Source organism: Gaeumannomyces tritici (assembly GCF_000145635.1).
Source record: "Gaeumannomyces tritici R3-111a-1 unplaced genomic scaffold supercont2.7, whole genome shotgun sequence".
Lineage (NCBI taxonomy): Eukaryota > Fungi > Ascomycota > Sordariomycetes > Magnaporthales > Magnaporthaceae > Gaeumannomyces > Gaeumannomyces tritici.
The window spans coordinates 1,495,109-1,519,799 of NW_008804551.1; the positions used below are offsets into that span (position 1 = coordinate 1,495,109).

Genomic DNA, 24,691 nt, shown 5'->3' on the forward strand with positions numbered 1-24,691 from the left:
CGCTCGGTGGGCTTGGACGAAAGAAGTGCCCTTGGCCAGCTGCGGGCCTCGCCGCGCGTTTTGACAAACGGTGTTTTCTGTTTCAACGAGGTTGTGACGTTTTCAGGGGCCTCGTGTAAATCACCGTGGGGTCGCTTCCTGACAAAGTTTGCTGATGCCTACCGCCAGGGCCGAGTCGTGTATCCGCGGCATGTTGGGACGGAATGCTTATTCCCACGTCGCCAAATCCCAAGGGCCGGGCCACTGTCTCGCGAAGGCTTCTCCGGCATCAAAGCTGCGTACCAGGTTTTGTCGGAACGTTACGCTAGCCCTGAAAAGAGCTTCTCCAAAAAAAAAAAAAAAAAATAGGTCAATATTTATCTGGTGCGGGGAAATTCGGTGTCGCGCGCGCGCACACATTGGCTGGGCGGCTGGGTGGCTTCCAGTGAATGCGTCCGGTTCGCTGCGAAGGGTGGACAAAATCTTGAAAATCAGGCGACCATGTAGCCAAAGCAGTTTTGCTGTGTCTGTACGACAAAACCCTGCATATTGCCCAGCTGGGGCGGGCAACCCAGTGGACAAAACAGGAATTCTGACGCCAACCAAAGGCGGATGGTCAAGTCAGCATGCATATGGACAAAACCATGAGGAAAAAACCCAATCGGGATGATTGCATGTGGCTTTTTGCGATTTAGGCTGGCCAACGGGGCGCGACGAATCAACAGGGAGGTTGACAGCCCCGCTATGCAAGTAGGTCAGGCTGGAGGAGCGGAAGCGAACAGGTGCAGCAGAGGGCGGGAGAAGATGAAAAGGCGCAGCCGAGGGCGGGAGAAGATGAAAAGGTTGGACAGATCGCGGATATAAAGACTTCCAGTTTCCAAGATCCGACTAGGAGACGCGATATTCCATCGTCGGCAAGCGGTAGCGGCATAAACGCAATCCCATCGAGCCAGTCCCTCCGTTGCGCAATAAGACCATATGATATGGTTTACGCATTCGCCATAGCATCAGGAAATGCTATGTGCCCGCCGCCGCCATGTCGTCGCAACGCACTCCCCGCCGCGAATGGAATGAAAAGAAAGCCGTCATCCTGGCCCTCTCAGCCGGCAACTCCCTGAAGGAGCTTGCCAAGCTGATGAGGGAGCAGCACCAATTCACCGCCACGTGAGTTCAACCACCACGCACAGTATTAGGGGGAGCTTGGGCTGATCCAGTAGCAGTCTTGCGCAATACGAATACCATCTGAAGGAGTGGAATGCTCCTCGTAAACACCTGAAGCGCGACGATTGGGCAAGGGTGGTGACCGTCTACGACTCGCTCGTCTCCCAGCATGGAACCGCCAGGGTTCTTGTCAACAATATCCCTATCTCGACCAACAAACTCAATAGGAATCGGCGTTTATACACCTCGGCTAGGCCTAGTTCCCAATCCCACCCGACAGGTTTGTACCCAAATATCCGGCAAATTCCAAGTCTTCAACCAGGCGCTTGTCCCGCTGACAACTGTTGGTGTCTAGACTCAGGCAGAGAGGCCGCCTTGCCCGAGGCGGTATCCTTCCAGTTGCAATCTGCAGATGGGACATGGCTGCACCTTGACCCAAGCCCTCGTAGCAGAGTGCTGGGTGGCCAAGCGAGTCTTGAGGCAACGCGCGCGGGCAACACAATGTCAGCACCCGATCTTCCAGGCCCAAGCTTCACAGGAGCCGGGGCTCAGTCGCCCGATGAAGGCGACACGAGCCATTGGGTGGCAACCTCACCGGTCAATGTCTTTGAGCCGAGGATTTTCGGCGACGGAGTTCCGCACCGCTCCCGAGCCTTCGCCTTTTGGGAAACAAGGGACAAGTCGAGGGCAGAGCAGAGCAGGGTCGGTTTGGAATTTCGCAACGCATTTCTCCCACACGTCGCAAGCCCCCGTTTCCTCGCAGGAGTCAGCACCTCAGCACTGGTCGGAGGGCTTGGCCTTTCCAGTCACCCCGACATCCAGCCGTTCTTGGACCTCTCGTCGCCGCCGCCGCCAGGCCCTCTATCAAGGTTTGGGGGAATTGACGTCGACGCAATTGCCGCAGACTGTCAGGCTGCTGCAGTTGCCAATCTTCGGTTCGAAAACCCGGCAGAAATACTTGCTCGGCAGATGCGATGCATGTTTATTGATATCGAAAAACACTCGATACACTCATCCCGTATGTGAGATTCCCCCTGCCACTCTTGTTACCGCGCTCTAGGCTAACAACTTACAGACACTTGGAGAGCCTACCCAGGCAGCACATCATCTATCAACGGGTCGTTCTCACTCCATGGGGTCGCCAACCTTCATCTGCCGGAACGCATGCACGGTTTTGGAGACAGCATGCCACAGCAAAACTACAGTCTACTACCGGGGAGCCCATTTAACACGATCGCCTATGCGGAAGGTCTGGAAACGACCGTGCTGAACACCGATGTCCCACAATGGCTGGTGTTCGCCTTGGCGAACAACTTTGCAGGACTCCAGAACGCCCAAATCAGCGAAATCATTCCTTGGATCTCCCGGTCTCAGAACGGCGCCTCGCTCATCCAGCAAATGCTCCGGGACAAGCAAAACCCTCGGGTTAAAGGGATGGGAGCAAGTCTTCTAAAAGCGTGCATCGAAGCCCAGAACGTCACCGCATTCCGGCAAATGCTGTTTAGTGGGGCGGTCGATATCGACACGATTGTTTGCTGCATCAAGGGGGTGGAGTACTCTATTCTCGGAAGATGTGCGGCTTTGCAGAATCTTTCTCTGGTTCAAGCTGTCCTGGAGTTCCAACCGAATATTGCAAAGTTAGATCCTGTCCGTAACGCCTTCGGTCATCTTATGGGGTCCTTGATGCAATGCGATGCTTCGATCAGTTCGGATTTCGAAAAGATCGCGTATCTCCTTCAAAAGGCGGGTGTCTTTATCGACCCAGAGCTCTTGTTCAACCCTTTTTTTAAGCGTCACTTGCTCGAGACGGAGCCGGGGATCAAACTCGCGCTCGACCTCGCGTCAAAGTTAACACACATGCAACACGAAGAGCTCATCAGGGCTGGATCCTTGCGCTGCGCCATCAGCGGATCCCAGAATGAAGATATGGCCCTAAGATTTGTCAAGAGAATACTTGATGTCTGCTTCCGCAAACATCAGTGGGCCTGCAACCACAACAAAGGGCTCAAGGCATACTTCGAGCAGGCTTTACTGCAAAGCGCCAAAGAGGGCTACTTTGGTTTGGTCAAGGTGCTGCTCCCGTTCGGCATCAGTGAGATCAAATACGAGTTTCTTCTCGCATCGATTTCCGGCGGGAGCAAGGAGGTCGTCGACCTGGCCCTCTCCCAATGCCCTAATCTTGAGGCGCTGTCGTCCAAATACCCTAAACTTGAGGCTCTGGTGGGTTTCAACACGACAGCCCTAGCCGCAGCAATCCTGTCCAAAAGCGAGGACCTGATTCTAGTTATTAAAGAAGCGGGGTGCTTGGAACATCTCCAAGTTCAAGGGCACTTCCAAGCAGCAATCACGGCGGCATCCAAGGCCCGAAACCTGGCCCAAATGCAAGAGCTTTTCCAACACCACCCTCACTGCTGCATCCAAGATCTACGAGACGCGCTCAAGATTTCGGCCTATAAAAACTACGATGAGATCACGCTCGCCCTCACAGATGCGTACCTAAAGGAATACCCCCTGCTCCAAGCAGCCCTTCTGCGCCATTGGCCGGTGGTACACACTCTCCTGATCTCTGGCCCTACAGACATGCAACCAGAACTATATCACCAGCGCCTAATGGAATGGAAAGAAGTCGCTTCAGAATCAGAATGGGGCATCTTGTTCGAGCATCTGATTGGAAAGGGTGATCACCAACTGATTCTGAAAGCGGCGGAAACCTTTCCGGTGAGAACGAGCAAGGACAGACATTGGGAAGTCACCTGGAAAGCAATGAACAGAGAGGTGCTGCCTTTTCTGTGCGAACACAAGCTTGTGTCACGGCAGGGCCTAACACGCTATCTCCGAGAAGCCCTCTCCCGAAAGAACGACGACATGGTTTATCTTGTCACCCGATTGGGAGCGGATTCAATAGACCAGGATGCGTTGGGAAATGCTGTAACCCACAGTCCGCATCTCCTGTCCTTCCTGTTGAGCCAGGTGTCACGGCCTGTGCTCGAGTTTGTGGCGCATCAATCCGAGGGCGGAGATATCGAGAAAAACGCTGCATATACTGCAATTCAGAATGCGGTCGGCCAAGGGTTGAAGGGTTTGCCCTCTTTAAAGTTACTTTTCGAATCCGGAATCGTCGATTTATCAAATCTCCGGATGTGGTATCCCTATGGCCGTTATCCCAGTTACATGGTGAGGTTTTGCCCCATTATCGATCTGAGAGTTGCAATCGCGAAGACACAAGAAGACTTCGGCAACATTGCCGTAGTGAAATACCTTCTCGACGTTGGCTGCGACCCAAACACACACGAGCTTGCGGCGCTACCTCTGGGACCTCGGGGATCTTTTCCACAGGTCACGGCCCTTCTCGAGGCAGTCGCTAGGAACCACGTCGGCTTGGTCGAGCTGCTGATAGAAAAGGGTGCCAACATCAACCGACGGATAGTGGACGGGGCCGCTAGAACCCCGCTCCAGAAGGCCGCCGAGCTGGGATATCTTGACATTCTGAAGTTGCTGCTGGATCGCGGCGCCGACGTGAACGCGCCGGCGGCAGCTAGTCGGGGTGGTGGGACGGCGCTGCAGCTGGCCGCCATGGGGGGAAACTGTGCTGTTTTGTGTGAGCTGCTCGAACGGGGCGCCGATTTGAGCATGCCTCCGTGTGAATACGACGGGAGATGGCCGCTCGAGGGGGCGGCCGAGCATGGCCGGATGAGCATGATTGAGCTCTTGTGGGAGTACTGCCAGGGCAGCTTCCCGGACAGCGTCGTGGATCGGGCGATGGAACTGGCAGAAGAGAATGGCCACATGTCATGCAAGGAGGTGCTTGGAAGCCTGAGGGCGAAGAAGAGGGAGCTTGGTGATGTTGCAGGTTTGGATTGGACGGCACCCTTGTTTTAAGGAGCTGATGGGGGACGGCGTTCTTGGAGTAGGCTAATTCTTCATCATTTGCATTCGTAGCTACGAAGCCGCCAGAATCTGTGCGTCACATCAGTACCTACCCCTGCCCTCGACAACTGGCGCCGGCATGACGTCCCAGTTGTCCGACGCGTGCGGGTTCCCAAACGGCTTCAGCACGGCGAGGCGGATCTTGTACTGCCCGTTCGCGATCTGCGACCCGTTGCCCAGCTTGCCGAACCACTAGGACTGGTACGCGGTGAGGAGTTCGGTGCTGGCGACGTTGTGAAGGGGAACGAGTACGTCTCGTCCGGGTTGTTGCGGGCGGGTACGCCCAGTCGCGCTCGTTCCAGGTCGGCTCGAAGATCTGCGACGGCGTGGAGAAGGGCATGTTAGTGGAACCTGCAAGAAGCGGGATGCTGGGGGAGCAGACTGGTGACTGACATCGAAACGAAGCTCCTTGGTTCCCCAAAGAAGCTTGGTGCCGAACCTAGCGTAATCCTGCTCGTCTTTGCTCAGATTGAACTTGAACCTGTGATATTGGGCGCGTTAGAGTTGAGCCCCGACGTGAAGATGAACAAGGGAAAAAAGAAGAGAAAGAGGGAAGGAAAGGGGACAAGGTACCAGTTCTTGTCCCAGATGGGTGTATACCGCGGCCCCGAGGTGAGGTCCGGAAAGCCCATCTCGACGATGGGGCTCGTCCGGGCCTTCAGGTCGGCGCCGAGGCCCATATAGGGGACCGACAAGATCTCGCTGTTGCTGCCCGCGACGACCACCTTGCCGCCGTATAGCGGCAGGTTTGACTCGTTCCAGCCCAGCGTATCCGGGTTCTTAAAGTTGACCGTGACCTTTTTGGATTCGCCCGGCCCCAGCGTAAAGTCGCGCGGCAGGTGGACCTCGGGCTCGTACGGGCGCGGTTCGAACTGGACAAACGTCTTGATGCGCGGCGCCATGCCCGGCCCGCCGTACGTGATGCCCAGCGTGAGCGTGTCGACGCCCGCGGCCGGCTGGGTCGAGAACTTGTAGGTGGCGGGGGCGGCCCCGCCGTTGGGACCACCGATACTGGCAGCGATGATGTCCATCTACGTACGTGTTAGTGGCCCGCTACTTTTAAACGAGAAAGCCCCCCAGCTCAACTTACTCCATCTTGGTACGCCTTGAGGAACGCCTCAATGAGAGTGGCCGTGTCGGTGCCACCAGAGGTGGAAAAGACTTTGTAGGCATGCAGCTCCACCTCAGGGGCGACTCCGGTCCAGCCCTCAGTTGCTCCCGCGATAATGCCAGCAACGTGCGTGCCGTGGCCAGCCATATCGATGGGGTCGTCATCGTGCACTTTGGGGTCGTTGTTGATAGGCCAAACACCGTCGCCCACAAAATCCCAACCGCCGGCGACCTTGAAACCCGGCCCAAAACCACCACCAAGCTGTTATCGCAAAGTCACCACATTCAGCAGCTGCTCTTCACCTTGCTAAGCAAACAGACAGGGAGAGGAGCATACGTACAGCAGGGTGGTTGTACCAGATGCCCGTGTCAACCACGCCGACCTTGACGCCCTTGCCAAAGATGCCCTGGGCGTGCAACTTGGTGACGCCAGTAACCTTGTGAGACGTGATGTTGTCGGCATCCTCGACCTTTGCGGCGCGCCGGTCCACGAGGGGCGCCAGTTGGACGTGCTCGTTTGGCCAGACGCGCGCGACGCCGGGCAGGCGCTCGAGGTCGTTGACGGTGAACTTCGATGCTGGCGCCCGAGAAGACGCCGCTGTCGAAGTTCTTGACGATCCTGGTGCCGTCCGCCGACGCGATGGCGGCCGTCTGGCGCCGGTGCTTGGCCGACGAGCCGGAGGGGAGGTACTCGACGATGAAGCTGCGCGCGACGAGGGGGACGCGCGTCTCCCCGCCGGCCTGGCCTCCTTCCGCGGCCGATACCAAGGCCCCGGCCACGCCTAGGCAGATAGCGAGGGCCAGGGCCGAGATAGTGGAGGGGATGGTGCTTCGCATAGTGGGCAGGGCACTTTGCTATGCCGAGTCCCAAGGCTTGGAATGGCGTCCTGGGCTGAGGAGAGATCGCATCGATGCAGACTGGGGAGCGGACGCTACCTGGCTTTTATGTGCATACCATCCAACCTATCCCCCAAGGTACTTCGGGGCGATACCACTGTCACCATCTCTCAACGTTCCGGCACCGGTGCAGGTCAAGATTGGAAAGGGTCGGGTTGAGCTCGGCGAAGATCCACGAGACGATGGATCATCCCAATACATGCCGCGCATCCGTGATGCTTGTCAGGTGCTGCGCGACACCGGCTACTTCCACCTACACCCTAGTGGAGAGACGCGCGAGATGGGAGATAGGCCAGCCTAAGCGACCTGCCCCATTCAGTGACTCGCGGAATCCCTCCCGCGTAGTGTGGGTATTCGCTATATCGAACTGGCCAAAATGGAAGCCAGCATACGAGGCAGACTTCGCTGTTGGGACCATACCGTGCAGCTATTGCGAGATATTGTCTGCTTCTAGCAGCGAGCGGACGCTAGAGCCTCCACGGTCAAAAATTCCTTTTGATACCACTTACCGTCTTGGGATATGCAGTGTTATGCAACGAGGTGAGACCGCGCTAGCCGTCGGAGCGATGTATCGCCAAGCTGTTAATTCTCCTGCTGCGCCATTATCTGCACATGCAGCCTATTACCCGATAGGCTATTTCCATGCCGGGAAACTGACCGGGGCTCCAAGAAGGTGCCTGATAGAAGCACAGCCAACGGTACTGCAAAAATCCCCGGTGACAACACTGCGGCTCTCGCGGCGTAGGCAGGGGAGACGACTCGGTTGTCCCCCACGATGGCCTTGGCGTCCATTTCCCCGCGGACTTCCAACGCCTGCTTGAGATTTCTGTTTCTTGCGGAGTTCTTCTTTCCCGCCAGTTCTGTAGGCTGGCTGCGTTTCCTTGTGGGATAACTAGGTTAAGTATAGAAAATAGGCAAATGAGGACTACTCGACAAGACCAGTCGTGCGAATGCCTCCGATCTTTGCAAGGTTGCAACGCCTTGCCGACCTCGGACCAATGCACTATGGGAGAGATCCTCGAGGACCTGTGACTGGCGGGAATTTCGAGGTCAAGTTCCGTGGCACGACCTAAAATATGGACGAGATGGCGAATCTTGAAAGTAAAGTAGAGCGTGCCCGTTTTGTCGATGCCTATCACCTCGCCTCTCCTTCCAAGCTGCGACCCCGCGGTGACTCGGGCCGCAAGCGAGGTCGAGGTGGATGAGCTCCACGGGGCCAGCCGCGACGACCGCCAGGTCATCACCATTTAGAGATGTCCATGGAACGCTCCCATCACGGAATGATATGCCAAGTGAAAACGTCAATCCGCGGCAGGATGCAGCGCGTAGTTGGTTTTATTTTATCTCGGGCCTTTAGTGACGCCAAGCTAACCTTATTCGTTCCTCTTTCTCCTCGGGAAATGGAGGCGGCACCATTGGATCACAGAGCCGCGAAGTCGAGAATGCTGATTCACTGAATGTACCTTTGTTTTGTAGTTGGCACAAAAAAAACGTTGTTAGTGGAAGCCCCACTCTCGAGGCGCAAGGGACACTTGTGATAACGCATCCTCATGGGGTATCATTTCGGGTCTGACATTGCTTCGCTATTCCCGGCGTCATTACCTGAGACGGATCCCGATCTCAAGAGAGCTCGCCTTTCTTGGCCTTTGCTTCACAACTTTGCTCACCGTCCTCCCAGCACACCTCTCATGCCCCGTGGGAGGAACAGTGGCTGCCACAACCCTTGACATGGCAGTGTCGGCGCCCCCTGTCCGCGCGCCGCCATCACTCCCGTCGTCGTCATCGTCGTCGCTCCTCTCCTCGTCGCACTCGTACGTATCAACGCCGCTCACGGTGTTGGTGTAGAGCCGGACGACACAGTCGCCGCGGCGCTGGAACACGGCGGCCGTCTTGAGGGCCTTCTCAATGTTCTGACCGCCCGTGCCGACGACAAGCACGTCGAACCGCTCGTCCCCGGCCGCTATGCCGTCGTCGTCTTCCCTGTCCTTGCCACCGCCGCGACTCACGTGACCACTACCACCCCTGCCGCCTCTCCTCTTGCCGCCAGCGGCCCCTGTCGACGGCGCATCGTGCAGGCTCTGGGAGAGAACGCCGCGCGGGCTCTTGTCCAGCAGCTTCTGGACGCGCTTGAGGACAGAGACGAGCGGGGTGCCGCGCCGGATCTCGATGCGCCGCTTGGGCGCGAGGTGCGGGTCCTCGCGGGTCGCGTTGGCTGGCGGCCGGTTCCGCGCCGTGTTGAGGCTGCGGCTGATCATCTTGGCGCCCTGCGGCAGCCGGGCTTTTTTCGCCGCCGCTGGCCTGGACGGCAGCTCTGCCACGAGTGCCGGTTGTGTTGCTGGCGCCGGGCCTGTCGCGGCGGTTGGTGCCGGGTCGGCCATTTTGTAGTTGGATTTGAGCAGGCGCTCGTCTCGCTAGCACCCTTGAGTCTAAAGATGCAGTCCAGCGGATGGACGACCCAGTCAGATATGGTCTGGCCTGTGTAACAGCAAGCGGATGACGAATAAGGGCACCTTGGTGGTGGTAACAATGCTCGCGTGAAACATGGACCACGTGCAAGAGTTGATTGAGCCGTTGGCGCAAGGAAGCGACAGAATACCCCACACGTAATCGGCGCTAGTGTACACCGCCTGCCCAACACGGCCGCCGAGTACTGCCCGCACGGCCAGCTGCGTCACACTGGTGGAGCTGGAGCTGCCGTGGCGCAAAGGCCTGACGACAAAGACGACAACCTCAATGGACAGAGTGTTGCTTTGACCAGAGGCAGCACCCATCTACTCCAGGCTTCCACCCAAGTTAGGACGAGGGCCAGTAGCTTCGAGGATGCCTGCTTCCAGACCCGGCGGCTGATCGACAAGGGGACACATCGACGCCATCCGATAATCCGACAATGTCTGTCGCAATCTGGCCGCCTCTATCCGCGGCCGACCTCAAAACCGCCCTTGAGGACACCCAGGTAGGTTGCTGGCGGGAAGCTCAACCCTCTGCTTATCCTTCCCTCTCTCTCCTGCAGCAGGCCTCCTCGCTTGCGACAACCGGAAACCATGCTGATCGACATCGCGACCGGTCTCAAGCGCCGCGAGCTCGAGTGGCTCCTGAACGAGCTGCACGACACGCTCCAAAACCTCAAGCACGGGCTCGAGGACTGCTACGCCCTGCTGGCGCCCATCGACCCAGGCTCGACCCTCGTCGTCAGCACGCCGCGCAACGAGGCCGTCAAGGGCCACATCACGCGCGTCGGCACCCGCATCGTCAAGGGCACCCTATCGCTGCGCCTGCGCACCGCCCCGCCCCAGACGCTGTCGCTTGACCCGGACCACCCCATCCACCTCGCGCCCCTCACCCACCTGCACACGCTCCTGACCGACGCTCTCGACGTGCTCACCCAGACCCTCGCCCACCTGCCAAAGCCGGGCAGTGAAGGAGATGACCGCTATTTAAGGTCCCCCAACCCGGGCGCCGCCGCCTTCGTCTCGGCCCAGCTCCGCCTCCTGTCCGCCTCGCTGGCCGAGGCCTCGGCCGTGCTCAAGGGCCCGCCCGTGATGGCGCCCGACCCGGCATGGACGACCCTGTCAGCTGCGCCCTCGCACTTCCTCCCGCCCGCCGCGCCCCCGCCGTCCCACAACCCCCTGCAGAGCCTGCAGTCCTCCCTCCCCTTCTCCACCAGTAGCGGCGACCACCACAACCATAACCCCTCATCCTCCCACGCCCACCACCACGGAATGGACGCCGCGGCGGCGATGGCGGCGACCCTGCAGAACGTGTCCGTCTACTTTGGCATCCAGGAGTCGGCCCTGGTGCTCTGGGTGCGCGCCCTCGAGCCCGCCGACGCCCCCGTCAGCGTGGGCATGAAGTTCGCCCTCGCCATCGGCACGGCCAGGCGCCTCGAGCACGACGAGAGCGAGCGCGTCTTTGGCTACTGCTGCGCGGGGCTCGACGGCCGCCCCGCCGTCCACGGCGCCGGGAGGTCCCACGGCCCGGGGTCCCCGACCTCTCTCAAGCGGTCCATATCGCAGCAATTTCTCGTCGGCGGGAACGGTGGCGGAAACGGCGGGGGTGCCAAGAAGGGCCCCGCGCAGGTCTACGTGCGCGAAAAGATCCGCGTCGAGAGCGCCGACCCAAGCCTGCTGTCGCTATCGGCCAAGCTCGGCGCTCTGAGTAATACACTGAGCATAGCCAGGCGGAATCTCGCCGCCGTGTTGGGCGAGGAGATGGAAGAATGAGGACCATGTTGAGCCACCCAGTTTGGGGTGCACGACCACCACAGAAAATGGCAGTCCCACCAAGGTACATAAACAACAGAAAGCGACTAGTACAAGTTCCGGGAACTATGTTAATTCCGTGGTTAGCTCTAAAGGAATGATCTTGGGAATAAGAAAGCTTATGAAGGGAACTCACGGCATTACCGATTTTAGTCAACCTTTGGAACCTTAAAATGGTCATCTTGTCCTGTGGTGGCGTGGGGTGCAATACAAGGCTAAACAACAGTTACACTAACCATGGCATCTTCAATTCTAAACAGGATATGCTTGATGACTAGATATTCAGTCAAACACGCCGGGCGGGTACACCAGAGAAAGACAGTACCGGCAAAAAGAATATGAGGAATTCGTGGCACACAAACACAGGAGAAAAATCGTAAACAACCGCGATGCTTCCAAATATAGGGACTAAGAGGCTGTAAAGCGCGGCAAGAGCTAGACAAACAATGCTCGCGCGTGTGAAGGCTCTACGCGACCGGGGACCAGGGCATGGGCACGAGGACGCGCGACTTCATGCTCTGGATCAGCGGCACTGTCTTGTGGACCGTCTCGCTCCAGCCCGAGATGCTCCAGCTCTTCTCGCGCGTGATCTTGCGCTGCTCCAGGTCGGCAAACTGCCACAGGTGGTGGACCGTGTTGAGCTCCCCGATCTGGACGAACCAGGCGCCGACTCCCTCCATGACCTCGCGGCGCGCCTTGAGCCCGCGGCGCCAGTGCGTCTCCCACTCGAGCAGGTTGCCCGGGTGCAGCGTGTACGACCGCAGCTCGAAGACGCCGCCGAGGTGCCGCGGTGGGGTCGTGGGCCAGAAGGAGAACTCTTGCATCAGGGACGAGTTGTTGGACCTGATGAGCGAGTTGAGCTTCTTTTCGAACCCGGGGAACTCGGGGTGCCCCGCGATGATGTTGAGGGAGGCGTGATATCCCGTGTACCGCTGGTACTCCCAGATATGGACTGCATGGGTAACAGCGCGTGTCAGATAAGGATGCCGCTGTAAATGGACGAATACAGGGGCCATCGCTCAACTTACCAAACGTATTGCAGTCGCCAACCTCGGTACGCCAGCTCCCCACAAGATGAACCTTATTCTCAGGATCCGAGGCTATGCGGGGGTACCACTTCCCGACCAGATCCATGTACTCCTCGGTCTTGTCGTGCTTGACCTCGTGGAAGACGATGGTGTGGACGTACTTGCCGCGGGCGAGGACCTGGCTGAAGCTGGCCTCGATCTGGGCGTCCATCTCGCGGCCCTCCTTGGTGCCGTAGATCAGGTTCGTTAGCGGGCCGAGCTTGCGCGCCGGCTCGTGCGACGCCGTCTCGGCCGCTCGACCTTTGGCGGTGCTAAGTGAGCCCAGGCCCTGGACGGTGCCGGGGATGAAGCTGTCCAGGACGGAGCCGCCGTCGCCGCCACCCTTGGGGGCGGACGACGATGACGAGTACGTCGAGGAGGAGGAGGAGGAGGAGGCGGGGGAGGACTTTGGAGTGGACAAACTGGTACCGCGCTGCTTCTGCGCCTCCGAGAGCTGTGTCCGGAACGCCTTCTGCTTTTCGAGGAATTCTGCCTGCCGGTCCGGTTCGATATCGGCTAGGGACGGCGTGCGCTTCTGCGAGCGAGCTACGGCCGAGGTGGCGAAGCTCCGGGCCCCGCGCAGCGGGGCAGCTGCCTCTCGGAGGATACGACGGGAGAGCATGGTGGGTGGCGGGAATGGGCGATAGGTGCGGTTTGCTCGGCGGAGAGGTCAGACAGCTGGACAGCGGCTTTCCAATCGACTTTATCACGTCCGAGGGGAATGGACAAGGTTGCCCGAATCGTCTCGGGCGGCCTTTCCGTCGCGCCTGGAGCGAAACCGAGGTTTGGGGGTAGTGAGCGAAATCGGGCCCGCGTGCTCAACGGTTAGTGGCAGAGCTAGCCAAGCACGAGGTGTCGCCTAGGGATAAGGCCGAGGATGCCTCGGGAATTCTACTGGCGGCCTTTCCGTTGGGGGTTGCGCGTGCGTTGGCGTGGTACGATCGATAGCGGGCGGGCAGGCAGACAGGTAATAGCAGAAGGCGTCTGGGCGGACAAGCAGGCTCCTAAAGTGGCAGAAGGGTGGTAGCAGCGACAGCAGAAGCAGCGAGCGATGCACAGCACGGTCAGGAAAGACTGGGTTTGGGTAGCAGCAGCCAGTCGGTAGCAGCAGCGGGCGCAGGGTACGACGCGGTATCTCGGCGTGACCTGCAGGCAAGGGGCGAGCGGGAGGTAGGGCAGCTTGGCACGTTCCGCGACAGAGACGGAGTGTGCGGCACTACCAGCGAGCCCGCGACAAACAGGGCCAAGGCGATGAGGGGAAAGAAAGGGTACAGAGGGAGTGGAATGGAGGGTGAGGCTGTTGGCTAATTGGATGGATTGTAATCGGGAATCTGGGACGAGTTAAATGCAGCCGGCACAGCACCCCGCACCTGGCAAGAGCTTTGGACTTGAGTCGGGAGGGAAGATGGCACCTCCAAGACAATTTAACTGATACATTAAAAAGGCGGAAAAGTGGGGGATTTCCCCCCAAATCGACTCAACAGCCTCCAGCAAGCAATAAACAATCAAATGTATAAACTTTAGGAAAATTATAAAAATTTAAAGAAAAATGTTATTAAAACCATTGCTTATGTATTTAGTACTTGATATTTTGTGAATTTTTAAATTGGCTTTTCGCTGGGAAACCGCTTTGTAAATAACTTGCTTCCTTTTGGTGTATCAATTAAATTGTCTCGGGGGTGGATGGTTGCAGGCGAGGGGAGCCAGTGAAGGGAATAGGGGACGATGCTAAGCACAGGTCCAGTTATTCATTCCCTTGTACAAAAGTATATTCTCAAATCAACATACTGTTCTTCTTCCTCGTTTTATTTCTGTTCTCATTTTCTTGTTTTTATTCCTCTTCACCGAGGCATTTCTGCATGTTAGGGCCGTCCTGCTACAGTTGCAATTCTGATCCGGTACTTGTAACGCCTAGGCGAAGGAGCTTAGCTGTGCATGAGCGCAGATTGGCTGGCCCTGGCGCCAGCTTCGTTGGGTTTGCGGGGAAAATGGGGTGACATCACCCTGCTCCATGTGCCAGCCTGGTGGAGCTGGCCGGCAGAAACAGCACTGGGCTGATTACCTAACTCTTCCTTGAGGGAAGGCACGTCTAGTGCACGCACGTGCCACGGCACGCCCCTCAGCTACCTTATCTTAATTGCCTGAGGCAGCAATCTCGGCACCACCGCGAAAAAGGCTCGTTTGGTTTGGGGGCGGAAAAGACGACGAGGGAAGCCCCAGTCCAACTCGACGACATCGCCTTTACTACCGCCTCCCCACCGACAAAACACCCACAACAGCTGCCAATCGCATCGCCAACATGTCGTTCCTCGGAGTTGCCCTTCCCAAGAAGTTCCCGACGCCAGTTCGTACGTCTATTCCCGCCGACCTCCTGCCTAACCCCTCCGAGCCTCTTCCGAACCCGCCCGCTAACCGATTTCCCCTACAGTGAAGCCGCTGGCGCCCTTCTTCGCCGCCGGTATGTGACGGTCCACACCCGTTTGCGGTCTCGAGCGACATGCGCGCAGTGCCCCGCCTGGTTTCCCGCGGTTGCTGTCGGGAGGAACTGCACACGATTCGACGCGGACCATCTTGGGGGCTTGGATTCTGACACGCTGCAAACAGGCCTGGTCATCGCATACGGCATCAACAGTGCACAGAACGCCATGATGAAGGGTACGTTGCGCACCCCAAAGTCTTGGAAACAGCGACAGTCTGCTGACAGCACTTTGCAGGCGACGAGTGGAAGAACGACCCCAGGAACAAGGGCGCGAAGCACTAGACACGGATACGAGGACGACATGGCTTTATCATCGACACAGCCCGGTCTATGCGGGGCCGGAGCGCCCTGTGACCGCTTAGAATTTGGCGCAACTGTACCATAGAGGTCGAAACAAAAGGAAACGATGCACCAACGATCGTCTTGATCGAACCGTCTGCAGCCTAGGAGGAGTGATGGCATATATTCGATCAGCCTGCCTTTTGGCTCCCCTGGGCCCTGGGAACGGGTGTCTCGGTGTGACTGTTCATTCACCTTTTATGTCATGTGTCGTTTATCAGCTCTTCCCACAAAGATGCCACATGGGGTTGCTATAGTATTTGTGGTTCTCGGTGCTCGATGGGAGATATTTCTGAAACAGTCTGACTGCGACGGCCATGAATGGGTCAAGGGGTGTAACTGATCTAGTGCCCGAGGTATGCACCACTTGATTTGATCGCAGATCCACCACATATCGCCACAAGGAAGATGTGTCTGCAATGAGTATTGCTGGTATTGCTCGTATTATAGAAGCCAGATTATGTGTATCAATGTCCGGCCTACATTGGAGATTTGCCAGTGTCCTTCCCCGACGACCCTTTCGGCCAGTGTCGATTGCTTATCCCGAACGAGCCAAAACGGCAACTCAAACGACTTGGCTGTGGAGCTGACAAATGTGGCACTTCCGATAAAAGCATCGTCCAGCCGAGCCGCCTTCCGCTAGATGATGCGCACTGCATTCCCGTGTTTGAGAGCTAGATTTTTGCGCGCCAATCATAGAAGGGTTCTGGGAGTTGCAGGTGTTTTCACCAACCGACGGTTCTGTGCGACAATGGCATCCGCCGGTAGCCAAGAATCGCAGACCGGCGCCGATGCCGGGGCTGCGCGGAAGAGGCAGGCCGCGGCAGCAAAGCCGGCAAAGAAGGAGATCAAAATACTAATGCTTCATGGTAAGTGCTGGTGAATTCCCAAGAGATGTGCTGCTTGATGGAATGAGGGGAGACGCCCACCATCAACCAACCCTCAACCCGTCCGCCCAGAGCTGACCGCCCAAACCACCACCCGTCCGTGCAGGCTTCACCCAGTCGGGCGCGCTCTTCCACGCCAAGACGCGCGCGCTGGAGAAGCTGCTGGTCAAGACGCTGGCGCCCTGGAACCTGCTGCCGACGCTGCACTACCCCACGGGGCCGAACCGGCTGCTGGCCTCGGACATGCCGGGCTTCTCGGGCGACGGCGCCGACGACGACCCGCGCGCGCAGGACTCGTGGGCCTGGTTCCGGCGCGACGACGCCTCGGGCTCGTACCGCCTGCTGCCCGAGGGCATGCGCGCCGTCGCGGCCGCCGTCCGGGCCGCGGGCGGCGGCGTCGACGGCGTGCTGGGCTTCAGCCAGGGCGGCGTCGTGGCCGCCATGGTGGCGGGGGCGCTGGAGCCGGACCGGGCCGTGCCGGACACGGACGACGACAAGAACGACTGGGGCTGGGTCCGGGAGCTGCGCGAGGCCAACGCGGGCCGGCCGCTCCGGTTCGCCGTCGTCTACAGCGGCTTCCTGGCCACGCCGCCCGAGCTGGCCTGGCTGACCGAGCCGCCGCTCGCGACGCCGACGCTGCACTTCATCGGGAGCCTCGACACCGTCGTCGACGAGTCGCGCAGCCGCGCCCTGGTCGCGCGCTGCAGGGACCCCGTCGTGGTCGAGCACCCGGGCGCCCACTACGTGCCCATCAGCAAGGAGTGGGCCATGCCGCTGCTGGGCTTCGTCAAGAAGCGGTGCGTCGACGACGAGCAGCCCGCCGCCGCCGTCGCCGCCGCCGAGGCGAACTTGTGACGAGACTGGGAGGATGTGGGAAGGAACAGGGACTTGGGCGGTGCGAGGGGTGCCGAAAGGTCGAGTTGGGAAAGAGACATGCGCAGCACTGGAATAGACGATAGACAAGACGCTTTCGTTGCCGTTGGCTATTTCTCACGCTTTCCAAGGCCAATCACTTTGAGCGACGACAACGTACTGAACGTCGATTGATTGACAAGGAGCAGGAGCTGGACTGTTGGTCGTCCACAAGGAATAAAAACAAGCCCAGATAAAGGCACAGGAGGCACGTGGTAGTACTCGCCATATATGGAATATAAATGCCTACTCTCAAAATCACAGTAACAAACAGTGTGCAGTCACAGTTTAACTGTCCCTTTGGAAGGTCGGCACGCTGACGGCACGCGAAGCGATGGGAAAGACGTGACTAGGGCATTGTTGTTTGAGGACTCCGACTCTATACCGTCCCCAAAATCGTCAAGGGGCCAACCAAAGTCTAGTAGAATCATACAATTACGCCCATTTTGCTGTCGGGTTTCAGGCCGCTGAACACCGAGGAGGTCCGTTTCGTTGCGACGAGAGACAGAGGTCTAGTCCACCTATTTTGTCTCTAGACTAGCATCTTCGTGAGCGCCGATTATCGTCCTGGCTCTGGCGATGCCTCGAGAGCCTTGCTCCACTAAAAACTCAAGTCTCTTCCCTTTATTTCACCTTTGCCGCCTGCCCCTTGCCCTTGCTGCTCTCCTTCCCGGCGCCGGGCTGGATCCGTGCCATCATCTCCTCTTTGGTGATCAGGTGGTCGATGCGCTCGAGCAGGCCCAGGAGCGAGCGCATGTTGGAGCTCCACTCGTTGAGCACGTCGTCGGCGTCGCGGGGGCGGGCGAAGCTGACGACGCGCGCGGGGCGGTCGATCTTTGCGTAGACCGTCTTGGACGTGACGAGGTCGCTGATATACTTCTCCGTCTCGTCCTCGGTCAGGTCCAGAAGCTGCGTGAGCCGGCCCATCTCGACGCGCGTGTAGTAGCGTGCTACGACGCGCACGTTGTGCTCGATGACGCGCTTGCGCAGGTCCGCCCACCGCCGCTGCGGCTTGGGCACCGCCGCCGCATCCTTGACCATCGACGTCTTGAGCGCGGGGGGCGCCTCGGCATCGAATACGTCCGTCGAGCAAAGGTGCGGGCCGAACGTCTTGGCCACCTCGGGCCAGCGCATCAGCTCGTGTACCGTAAAGAGCTTGAGGAGCTCTGCGTCCAGCGGCACCTGCGAGTTGCGCGTGTCGCGGTGGATCCTGTGCAGCAGGTCGTGCTGCTCGTTGTCGTGTGGGGCTAGGATGATGAAGTAGATGATGCGTTGGAGAACCTACAACAGGACACATCACGTTAGTCGAGGCCACTGGCATTCTCGCATTTGCTGGTGGACAGGAGAGTGTGGTGCATCATCTGCAGCGACGTACCGGACGGAGCTTGGCGGGGTCCTCCTCGACAGCCTCGGTGTCCAGAACCTGTCGGTAATGCTTGCAGACGTCGAGGTACTTGTCATCGTGCTGCGCGAGAACGATCTGCTGCTCGTAGTAGCGCAGCTTCAGGTCCGTGGTGTCGTCTTCCTTAACTTCTGGCACCGTCTCGCCCCTCTTCTCCTTCTTCTCCCGGTCCTTGCGCTCCTTCTCTAGCTGCTCTGGCGTCTTCTTGGGCTTCCGTGCCAGATACTTGGTGCTGACCTTCCTACTCAGGATTCCTGCCTGGGCCCAGTCGCCCGTCTCGATGCAAAGCGCCACTTGGTCCAGTATGAACTGCGTCTTTTCCCTGCGCTCCATGGAACCAAACGTCTCGACCTGCAGCTCGCACAGGATGTCGGTCGCGGCCTTGAGGTCCCCTTGCTCCTTCTTGATGTCCGACAGGATTTTGGTCACGCGCGCGCGCTCCACCTCGACGAATATCTTGCCCTCAGTCACGGTGCGTAGAGTTTCGATGACGGAAAGCTTGGTGTCGAGATTCGGCGTGGCATCCAGGAAGCCCATGACGGTCTGGACCATCCTCGTGATGGCCTGCTTCAGCTGGCTGTGCTTCTTGGAGAGCAGCAGCACCTGGTCGTTGAGAGTGCTCCATTCTCCGGCATCTTTGCATATCGTAGCGATGGCGATGAGCACTCGTGATGTGGTGGCGAGGTCTGAGGCCTAGAGGGGTGCGTTTGGAGGGGAAATCGTAAGCTTGAGATCAGGCCAGCCGCCCAAACCGTGGGAGGAAACCAACCTGGCGGGCGAGCTTCTCCAGTCCGCTGAGCTTCTCGATTGCCGCTGCGAGGTCCGATATGGCCAGCTTCTCGGCCTCGGGGATCAGCTTGTCGGCATCTTTGGAGAAGTCTTTCTCTGGCTTCAGCGCGGCGTCCGCCATTCTGGTCGTCTGAGGGGAGACTTTGCGGTTGGGGCGTAGTTCGTCTCGCTCGGGCACGTGGGGCACAACGAATCGACTGTGGACTTCGGGTGTGGTTTGGAGTTTGTTCAGTTGTCGGCGTCGCTTGCAGTCTCTGCCGTCTGCGGAGGTTGGCGGGAAGCAGCCTCGCAGGCAGAGCCACTTGCGTGGAAGCACGGCGGAGTGGGGCACTCGCTCCCAAGCTCCCCCACGGCCCACTTTACTTCCAGAGGATAGGTAGCACGTGACGGCTCGCAACAACGACAGTTCTAGTACACCATCTACTTCTAACCGGCTTTAAATACCTATTGTACAGTGATAATTGGAAACAGGATTCGATGCGAACAGGAAAAGTGTACGTTTACTAAGTCGCGAACCACTTTTTTAAGATTTGGTTTACTGCCCCTGCTGTTCGCGATCTGTGTAACGCATCCTTGCGTTTTCGCACTATTTTCCGTGGGCTTGGAAACGATCTGCCACTGATATGGAAGAGGGATTTCATTTTGATAACACATGAGTGTCATCCGAGAAGAAAAACAAGTGCTATGATAAGGGCGGGCCCGAACCCGGACGGGGGACACGTCCCCCGTCCGCACTGCCGGTCCGGGACCTCCCCCCTACTCCAGAAGTATATCTAGTTGGAGGGAATCTACAACTATAAAGTCACATAGTTGCGCCTCGCGAATCAATATTCCAGGCTAAAGCAACTGCGCCTGTCCGTTAAAATTAAACTTGAAATGCTTAGCAACCAGCCAGTTGGCTAAAGAGTACTTTTATAACGCCCGCGCTTTATAGCCTTCAGATCGCATTTGGCCAACTCCCTCTAGTGACGTTACCACTTGCACTATTAATACGGTCAGCTCGAACTGCAATGGTTATTCAACCCCTTTTATAAATTGCGCAAACACTTTCACGATGCGGTAACCGGCTCTGTGCCGGTAGTCGATGACACGGGAAGACGGGGTTGAGACGGGATATCTCAGCCCCCCTTAGCTGGGAGGTACAAACAGGGGGCGGGGCTGGGTTTGACTAACAAGCCATGGAGTCATGTGCTGCCGGGAGATGCCTTCGGTAGTCGCCGTGACTCGCCGGGGCGGGACGTCACGTCTTGACAGGGCCTTGCATTTGTCACGTATGCACGACGTGGCACCAAGGGTCGTCCCGAATAAAATTCCTCAATGCGGCCCCGGGTGCTCCCAGTTCGCCGTCTATGGGCGGTGTAAGATCCCCGTAGTTGTTGCGATCCCGTTGGCCCCGGCGGTCGTGTCATTTCTAATCATTCACAGCTCCACAAGGGTGCCGTTATCCCGGGTCGGTCTTTTTTCGGGGCCCGACCCGACACTGCCATGCCCGGCTATCCTGATGAAAGGTAGCAGGCAGCGTTTCCATCAGTCTTGGTAGAATCCAGTTGAGTATATAAGAGTGAGGTAGGCAGCCGCGTATCGAGAGTTTCTCATCTGATCTTCCAGAGGGGACTTCACAAGCAGCAGAATCTCCTACATCTATCGGCCACCCCAAAGTCCATTGATACTGACCCGTTTCGTCCGCATTCCCCCACTATCTATCATGGTCAACAACGAGGCCAAGGTATTGGAGAGGTACGAGGCCGAGCGCACCAAGCGCGCTGGCGTCGCCAACTTCAAGCAGCGGGCGTCGACCCGGACCGAGTCCCTGGCGGACTTGGCGCGTGACCCCTGGGTGGATTACGACGCACTAGCCCGACAGCCCGCGGCCCTGAAGGGCGGCGACGACACCCAGGTTGTCATCCTCGGCGCTGGCCATGCAGGCCTTATCTTCGCAGCCGAGATCATCCGGGCCGGCTTCAGCCCGGACCGCCTGGTCGTCGTGGACGAGGCCGGCGGCGTCGGCGGCACCTGGTACTGGAACCGCTACCCGGGCCTGACGTGCGACGTGGAAGGGTACACGTACCTGCCCCTGCTCGAGGACACCGAATTCGTGCCCAAGCACCGCTACGCGCGCGGCGAGGAAATTCGGGAGAACGCGGAGCGCATCGCCAAGAAGTTTGGCGTCCGCACCATGCTCTGCACCAAGCTGCTCTCCGCCGACTGGGACGAGGGTCTGAGGCGCTGGGTGCTCCGCTTCCGCCGCGACCTCGGCCCGTCCCACGCGGACCTCAACGGCGAGTTCGTCGTGCACGCGCAGTACTTCATCCCGCAGCCCGGGTCGTTGCACGTCCCGTCGGCGCCGGCCCTGCCGGGCCTGGACGAGTTCCGGTGCAACCGCAAGATATTCCACACGGCGCGGTGGGACTACAAGTACACGGGCGGCAGCCAGGAGAATCCGGAGCTCGTCAAGCTCAAGGACAAGGTGGTCGGCATCATCGGGACCGGCGCTACGGCGGTACAGGCGGCACCCGAGCTGGCCAGGTACGCCAAGCACCTGTACGTCTTCCAGCGCACGCCCTCGTACGTCGGCCCGCGCGACCAGATCGAGACGACGCCGGAGCTGTGGGCCAAGGTGACGGCCCCGGGCGCCGGCTGGCACAAGGCCCGCATGACCAACCTGAACCGGTTCCTGACCGACGACCCGACCGCGACCGAGGCCGACAACCTGCTCAAGGACGGCTGGAGCCGCGCGCGCGGCTTCTCGGGCTTCATTGGCAGTACCCGCGCCCACGCGGTGGACCTGTCCACGCCCGAGGCCATCGCGGCCAACGTCCAGGACATGATGCGGCGCGGGCTGCCCGAGGACGAGCGCCTGCGCGGGCACGTCCGCGAGGTGGTCAAAGACCCCGCCACGGCCGACAAGCTGACGGCCTGGTACGCCGGCTGGTGCAAGCGCCCGAACTTCCACCAGTGGTACCTCCAGTGCTTCAACCGGCCCAACGTCACCCTCGTCGACACGGACGGCCAGGGCGTCGAGGCCTACACGGCCGGGGGCGTTGTGGCCTGCGGCAAGGAGTACGAGCTCGACGCGCTCGTGCTGGCCACGGGCTTCGACCAGGCCGCGGGCCGCGGGCTTGAGAGCGTGGGCGCGCCCATCCGCGGCCGCGGCGGCAAGTCGCTGCTGCAGACGCTGGCCGAGGGGGGCGTGTACGCGGGCGCCGCCGCCCTCGGGTTCCCCAACATGTTTTTGGCCTCGCCCTCGGGCGGCACCGGGTCGGCCAACATGACGTCGACGTACACCATGAGCGCCCGCCTCGCCGCCCACGTCCTCCGCACGGCTGAGAAGACGGTGGCCGAGCGCGAGCCGGGGGCGGACCTGGGCAGGCTCGTCATCGAGGTCGACGACGAGACGCTACAGAGCTGGAACGAGCTCCTGCGACCTAAGAAGGGCTGGTTCGCCGGCCTCGGCGCGTGCCCCCCGACCTACTTCACCCTGTACAAGGAGACCAACCAAGACTCGGTGACTGAGGAGGGTGTGTGGCCTTTCGGCCCGGTCGATTTTGAAAATAATCTGGACAGCTACATCAGCGAGGGCAAGCTGAAAGGATTTAACACGAGCACTTGATCCTGTGTGCCGGTCTGGCATGGGCTCGTGCCTAGGGTAGCCAGACTCACAATCTACCTGGACTTCTTTACCTTTTTGTTTGTCGGCTCGCTAGTTCGGCCTAGCCTATCTGCATACCGTAATTATCTGGACAGATTTATCACAAGCGCTGTTTATTACGGTCACTCCCAAATGCCTGCCTGCCTAGGATCTTCGTTCTTTTATATCTTCTCGTAGAGTTCACAAACCGCAGCCATCCGTGCAAGACAATACTGGGCTGTCCCGCAGGCGTCGCCATCACCCAAGGCCGGAATTATCGTCGGCGATCGGTACCAATCCGGCCGGCACGGCTCGATCTGGTTTCTTGGCCCCAACCAGTAATAGAGCAGATTGTCTGCTATGTCGAGGATCCTGGTGATGATGATCCCTCGGCCCAGACTGTCACGGCAGCAGCATCACCAACGACGCCGTTTTCCAGAATATCACATGGTGCGGGTCGCCCGACTGCGTAAATTGTGCATGGTCGGACTCGAGGTTCAGGAAGCCTCGGTGGAGAAATCACAGCAGGGATTAGCTGGGAACGGGCAGTCCTGACTGGTGTCAGGGCTCGCGAGCATCTGCAGTACACCCGCAATAAATATTACAATTAATTATTAATTTTAAGACTGGGAGAAAGGGGAAGGAGAGGGGAGTGCAGCCCTCGGCATAAACCGACGAGCCTTGAGAGGAGCAGATTTCTAGCAATAAACCGCGCCGATATACACCCTCTTCACTTGTGAACTTACTTTTCTCCCATCCTGTGTCGTTCCCAGGGCGACGTTACGCGGCCTGCCCAGCAGAACCAAGCGATGACCCCTCACCGATGTTGACATGTTTGCCAGACGCATTGGGCACCAAGCTGTTCTGGCGAACAAGGGCGTTCCTGGTCGCGGCGTATGCACGGCAAAGCTAAATATAAAAGCTGTTCACTGCCGGCATATCGAGGTTGCAGCGCTAGGTTCGGCTGCACCCTCGACAGGGTTCTGTCTGAATCAAGGACACAAGATCGGGCCGAGCCCGAGAGGCATGACGACGGAGAGACCAATCATTATAAATAAGAGTGTCCCGGACTCGGACAGCTTCCAGACGCACGCCATGGAACGGAAAATCCAGAATCGACAACATGGACGAGCCCAAGCCCACGGTATCGCCGCCGTCGCCGTCGACAAGAGTGGACCCGGAAGCGGCCCAGGAGGCCGAGCCTGGGTCAGCTGTTCCACCCTCCTTGCCGCCGCCGCCGCCGCCGCCACGCAAAGTCGCCCAGGCGAAATGGGCCCTCCTGGCCATGGCCTTCTTCATGGCCGACGTCGGCAACGCCATCGGCCCCTTTCTCGGCGTCTTCCTGCAGGGGCACGGCTGGGCCCCGGGGCTCATCGGCTCCGTCATGACGGCCGGCGGCGTCGCGACCCTCGTCGCGTCCGCCCCCATCGGCGCCCTCATCGACGCCACCAACCACAAGCGCGCCCTGGCCGTCGGCGGCACCGCCGTCGCGTCGGCGGCGCTGGTCGCGACGCTGCTGGGGCCGCGCTTGCCGCCGCTCACCTTCTCGGCCCAGGTCGTCGGCCAGGTGGCCGGCAGCCTGTTGATGCCGTCGCTGGTGGCAATGACGCTGGGCGTGGCGGGCGGCGGCGCCGACGGGTTCGCGCGCCTCAATGGTCGCAACCAGGCCGCCAACCACGCGGGCAACATGGCGGGCGCGGGGCTGTCGGCGCTGCTCGGCCAGCGCTACGGCTTGCCCGCCGTCTTCTACCTGTCCTGGGGCTTCGCAGCCGCCACCGTCGCCGCCGCGCTGTGCGTGCCCCGCGGCGCGGTAGACCACCAGGCGGCCCGGGGCCTCGGCAGCGAGCCGGCACCA

At 59.3% G+C, this 24,691-nt stretch overlaps 10 protein-coding genes across 10 annotated transcripts in view; 6 read left to right on the forward strand and 4 right to left on the reverse strand.

Moving 5' to 3' along the window:
- The first annotated feature begins 786 nt into the window (after window positions 1-786).
- GGTG_11818 (hypothetical protein) lies at window positions 787-5,110 on the forward strand. Its single transcript, XM_009229709.1, has 4 exons — window positions 787-1,143; window positions 1,200-1,420; window positions 1,496-2,158; window positions 2,216-5,110. The coding sequence occupies exons 1-4, from the start codon at window positions 1,016-1,018 to the stop codon at window positions 5,017-5,019; spliced, it is 3,816 nt and encodes a 1,271-aa protein (XP_009227973.1). The 5' UTR covers window positions 787-1,015; the 3' UTR covers window positions 5,020-5,110.
- GGTG_11819 (hypothetical protein) lies at window positions 4,902-7,014 on the reverse strand (the record flags this gene model as incomplete). The annotated part of the gene is made up of 6 exons (XM_009229710.1): window positions 4,902-5,259; window positions 5,461-5,548; window positions 5,641-6,098; window positions 6,158-6,439; window positions 6,519-6,689; window positions 6,748-7,014. The coding sequence occupies 6 exons, from the start codon at window positions 7,012-7,014 to the stop codon at window positions 5,110-5,112; spliced, it is 1,416 nt and encodes a 471-aa protein (XP_009227974.1). The 3' UTR covers window positions 4,902-5,109.
- Window positions 7,015-8,391: 1,377 nt separating this feature from the next.
- On the reverse strand, window positions 8,392-9,663 carry GGTG_11820 (hypothetical protein). The gene has a single exon (XM_009229711.1). It carries the CDS (start codon window positions 9,450-9,452, stop codon window positions 8,673-8,675), a length of 780 nt encoding a protein of 259 aa, XP_009227975.1. The 5' UTR covers window positions 9,453-9,663; the 3' UTR covers window positions 8,392-8,672.
- Window positions 9,664-9,782: 119 nt separating this feature from the next.
- Window positions 9,783-12,455, forward strand: GGTG_11821 (hypothetical protein). Its single transcript, XM_009229712.1, has 2 exons — window positions 9,783-10,027; window positions 10,146-12,455. The coding sequence occupies exons 1-2, from the start codon at window positions 9,962-9,964 to the stop codon at window positions 11,292-11,294; spliced, it is 1,215 nt and encodes a 404-aa protein (XP_009227976.1). The 5' UTR covers window positions 9,783-9,961; the 3' UTR covers window positions 11,295-12,455.
- Window positions 11,530-13,805, reverse strand: GGTG_11822 (nipsnap family protein). The gene is made up of 2 exons (XM_009229713.1): window positions 12,362-13,805; window positions 11,530-12,285 (listed from the first exon to the last, which is right to left on the reverse strand). Exons 1-2 carry the CDS (start codon window positions 13,020-13,022, stop codon window positions 11,801-11,803), a joined length of 1,146 nt encoding a protein of 381 aa, XP_009227977.1. The 5' UTR covers window positions 13,023-13,805; the 3' UTR covers window positions 11,530-11,800.
- A 760-nt stretch (window positions 13,806-14,565) lies between these two features.
- GGTG_11823 (hypothetical protein) lies at window positions 14,566-15,734 on the forward strand. Its single transcript, XM_009229714.1, has 4 exons — window positions 14,566-14,748; window positions 14,829-14,858; window positions 15,005-15,055; window positions 15,115-15,734. The coding sequence occupies exons 1-4, from the start codon at window positions 14,700-14,702 to the stop codon at window positions 15,159-15,161; spliced, it is 177 nt and encodes a 58-aa protein (XP_009227978.1). The 5' UTR covers window positions 14,566-14,699; the 3' UTR covers window positions 15,162-15,734.
- Window positions 15,703-17,301, forward strand: GGTG_11824 (hypothetical protein). Its single transcript, XM_009229715.1, has 2 exons — window positions 15,703-16,087; window positions 16,212-17,301. The coding sequence occupies exons 1-2, from the start codon at window positions 15,862-15,864 to the stop codon at window positions 16,958-16,960; spliced, it is 975 nt and encodes a 324-aa protein (XP_009227979.1). The 5' UTR covers window positions 15,703-15,861; the 3' UTR covers window positions 16,961-17,301.
- GGTG_11825 (26S proteasome regulatory subunit RPN5) lies at window positions 17,164-19,555 on the reverse strand. Its single transcript, XM_009229716.1, has 3 exons — window positions 19,189-19,555; window positions 18,393-19,112; window positions 17,164-18,298 (listed from the first exon to the last, which is right to left on the reverse strand). The coding sequence occupies exons 1-3, from the start codon at window positions 19,327-19,329 to the stop codon at window positions 17,642-17,644; spliced, it is 1,518 nt and encodes a 505-aa protein (XP_009227980.1). The 5' UTR covers window positions 19,330-19,555; the 3' UTR covers window positions 17,164-17,641.
- A 1,015-nt stretch (window positions 19,556-20,570) lies between these two features.
- Window positions 20,571-23,037, forward strand: GGTG_11826 (hypothetical protein). Its single transcript, XM_009229717.1, has one exon. It carries the CDS (start codon window positions 20,914-20,916, stop codon window positions 22,816-22,818), a length of 1,905 nt encoding a protein of 634 aa, XP_009227981.1. The 5' UTR covers window positions 20,571-20,913; the 3' UTR covers window positions 22,819-23,037.
- A 922-nt stretch (window positions 23,038-23,959) lies between these two features.
- Window positions 23,960-24,691, forward strand: part of GGTG_11827 (hypothetical protein) — a gene marked incomplete at both ends in the record, with an annotated part of 2,623 nt that continues 1,891 nt past the window's right edge. The window contains one exon of the mRNA XM_009229718.1: window positions 23,960-24,646. Coding sequence (XP_009227982.1) covers window positions 23,960-24,646 — 687 coding nt within the window. The remainder of the gene's footprint in view (window positions 24,647-24,691) is intronic.

Excerpts from the sequence above, each read along its gene's own strand:
- GGTG_11818 (XM_009229709.1), top strand. The coding sequence starts at position 1,016 with ATGTCGTCGCAACGCACTCCCCGCCGCGAATGGAATGAAAAGAAAGCC. Across the intron at positions 1,144-1,199 it reads CAGCACCAATTCACCGCCAC|TCTTGCGCAATACGAATACC; the intron begins GTGAGTTCAACC and ends ATCCAGTAGCAG. Across the intron at positions 2,159-2,215 it reads ACACTCGATACACTCATCCC|ACACTTGGAGAGCCTACCCA; the intron begins GTATGTGAGATT and ends AACAACTTACAG.
- GGTG_11820 (XM_009229711.1), bottom strand. The coding sequence starts at position 9,452 with ATGGCCGACCCGGCACCAACCGCCGCGACAGGCCCGGCGCCAGCAACA.
- GGTG_11821 (XM_009229712.1), top strand. The coding sequence starts at position 9,962 with ATGTCTGTCGCAATCTGGCCGCCTCTATCCGCGGCCGACCTCAAAACC. Across the intron at positions 10,028-10,145 it reads CCGCCCTTGAGGACACCCAG|CGCCGCGAGCTCGAGTGGCT; the intron begins GTAGGTTGCTGG and ends ACCGGTCTCAAG.
- GGTG_11822 (XM_009229713.1), bottom strand. The coding sequence starts at position 13,022 with ATGCTCTCCCGTCGTATCCTCCGAGAGGCAGCTGCCCCGCTGCGCGGG. Across the intron at positions 12,286-12,361 it reads TGGCGACTGCAATACGTTTG|TCCATATCTGGGAGTACCAG; the intron begins GTAAGTTGAGCG and ends TTACCCATGCAG.
- GGTG_11823 (XM_009229714.1), top strand. The coding sequence starts at position 14,700 with ATGTCGTTCCTCGGAGTTGCCCTTCCCAAGAAGTTCCCGACGCCAGTT. Across the intron at positions 14,749-14,828 it reads GAAGTTCCCGACGCCAGTTC|TGAAGCCGCTGGCGCCCTTC; the intron begins GTACGTCTATTC and ends TTTCCCCTACAG. Across the intron at positions 14,859-15,004 it reads GGCGCCCTTCTTCGCCGCCG|GCCTGGTCATCGCATACGGC; the intron begins GTATGTGACGGT and ends CGCTGCAAACAG.
- GGTG_11824 (XM_009229715.1), top strand. The coding sequence starts at position 15,862 with ATGATGCGCACTGCATTCCCGTGTTTGAGAGCTAGATTTTTGCGCGCC. Across the intron at positions 16,088-16,211 it reads CAAAATACTAATGCTTCATG|GCTTCACCCAGTCGGGCGCG; the intron begins GTAAGTGCTGGT and ends CCGTCCGTGCAG.
- GGTG_11825 (XM_009229716.1), bottom strand. The coding sequence starts at position 19,329 with ATGGCGGACGCCGCGCTGAAGCCAGAGAAAGACTTCTCCAAAGATGCC. Across the intron at positions 19,113-19,188 it reads TGGAGAAGCTCGCCCGCCAG|GCCTCAGACCTCGCCACCAC; the intron begins GTTGGTTTCCTC and ends GCACCCCTCTAG. Across the intron at positions 18,299-18,392 it reads ACCCCGCCAAGCTCCGTCCG|GTTCTCCAACGCATCATCTA; the intron begins GTACGTCGCTGC and ends GTCCTGTTGTAG.
- GGTG_11826 (XM_009229717.1), top strand. The coding sequence starts at position 20,914 with ATGGTCAACAACGAGGCCAAGGTATTGGAGAGGTACGAGGCCGAGCGC.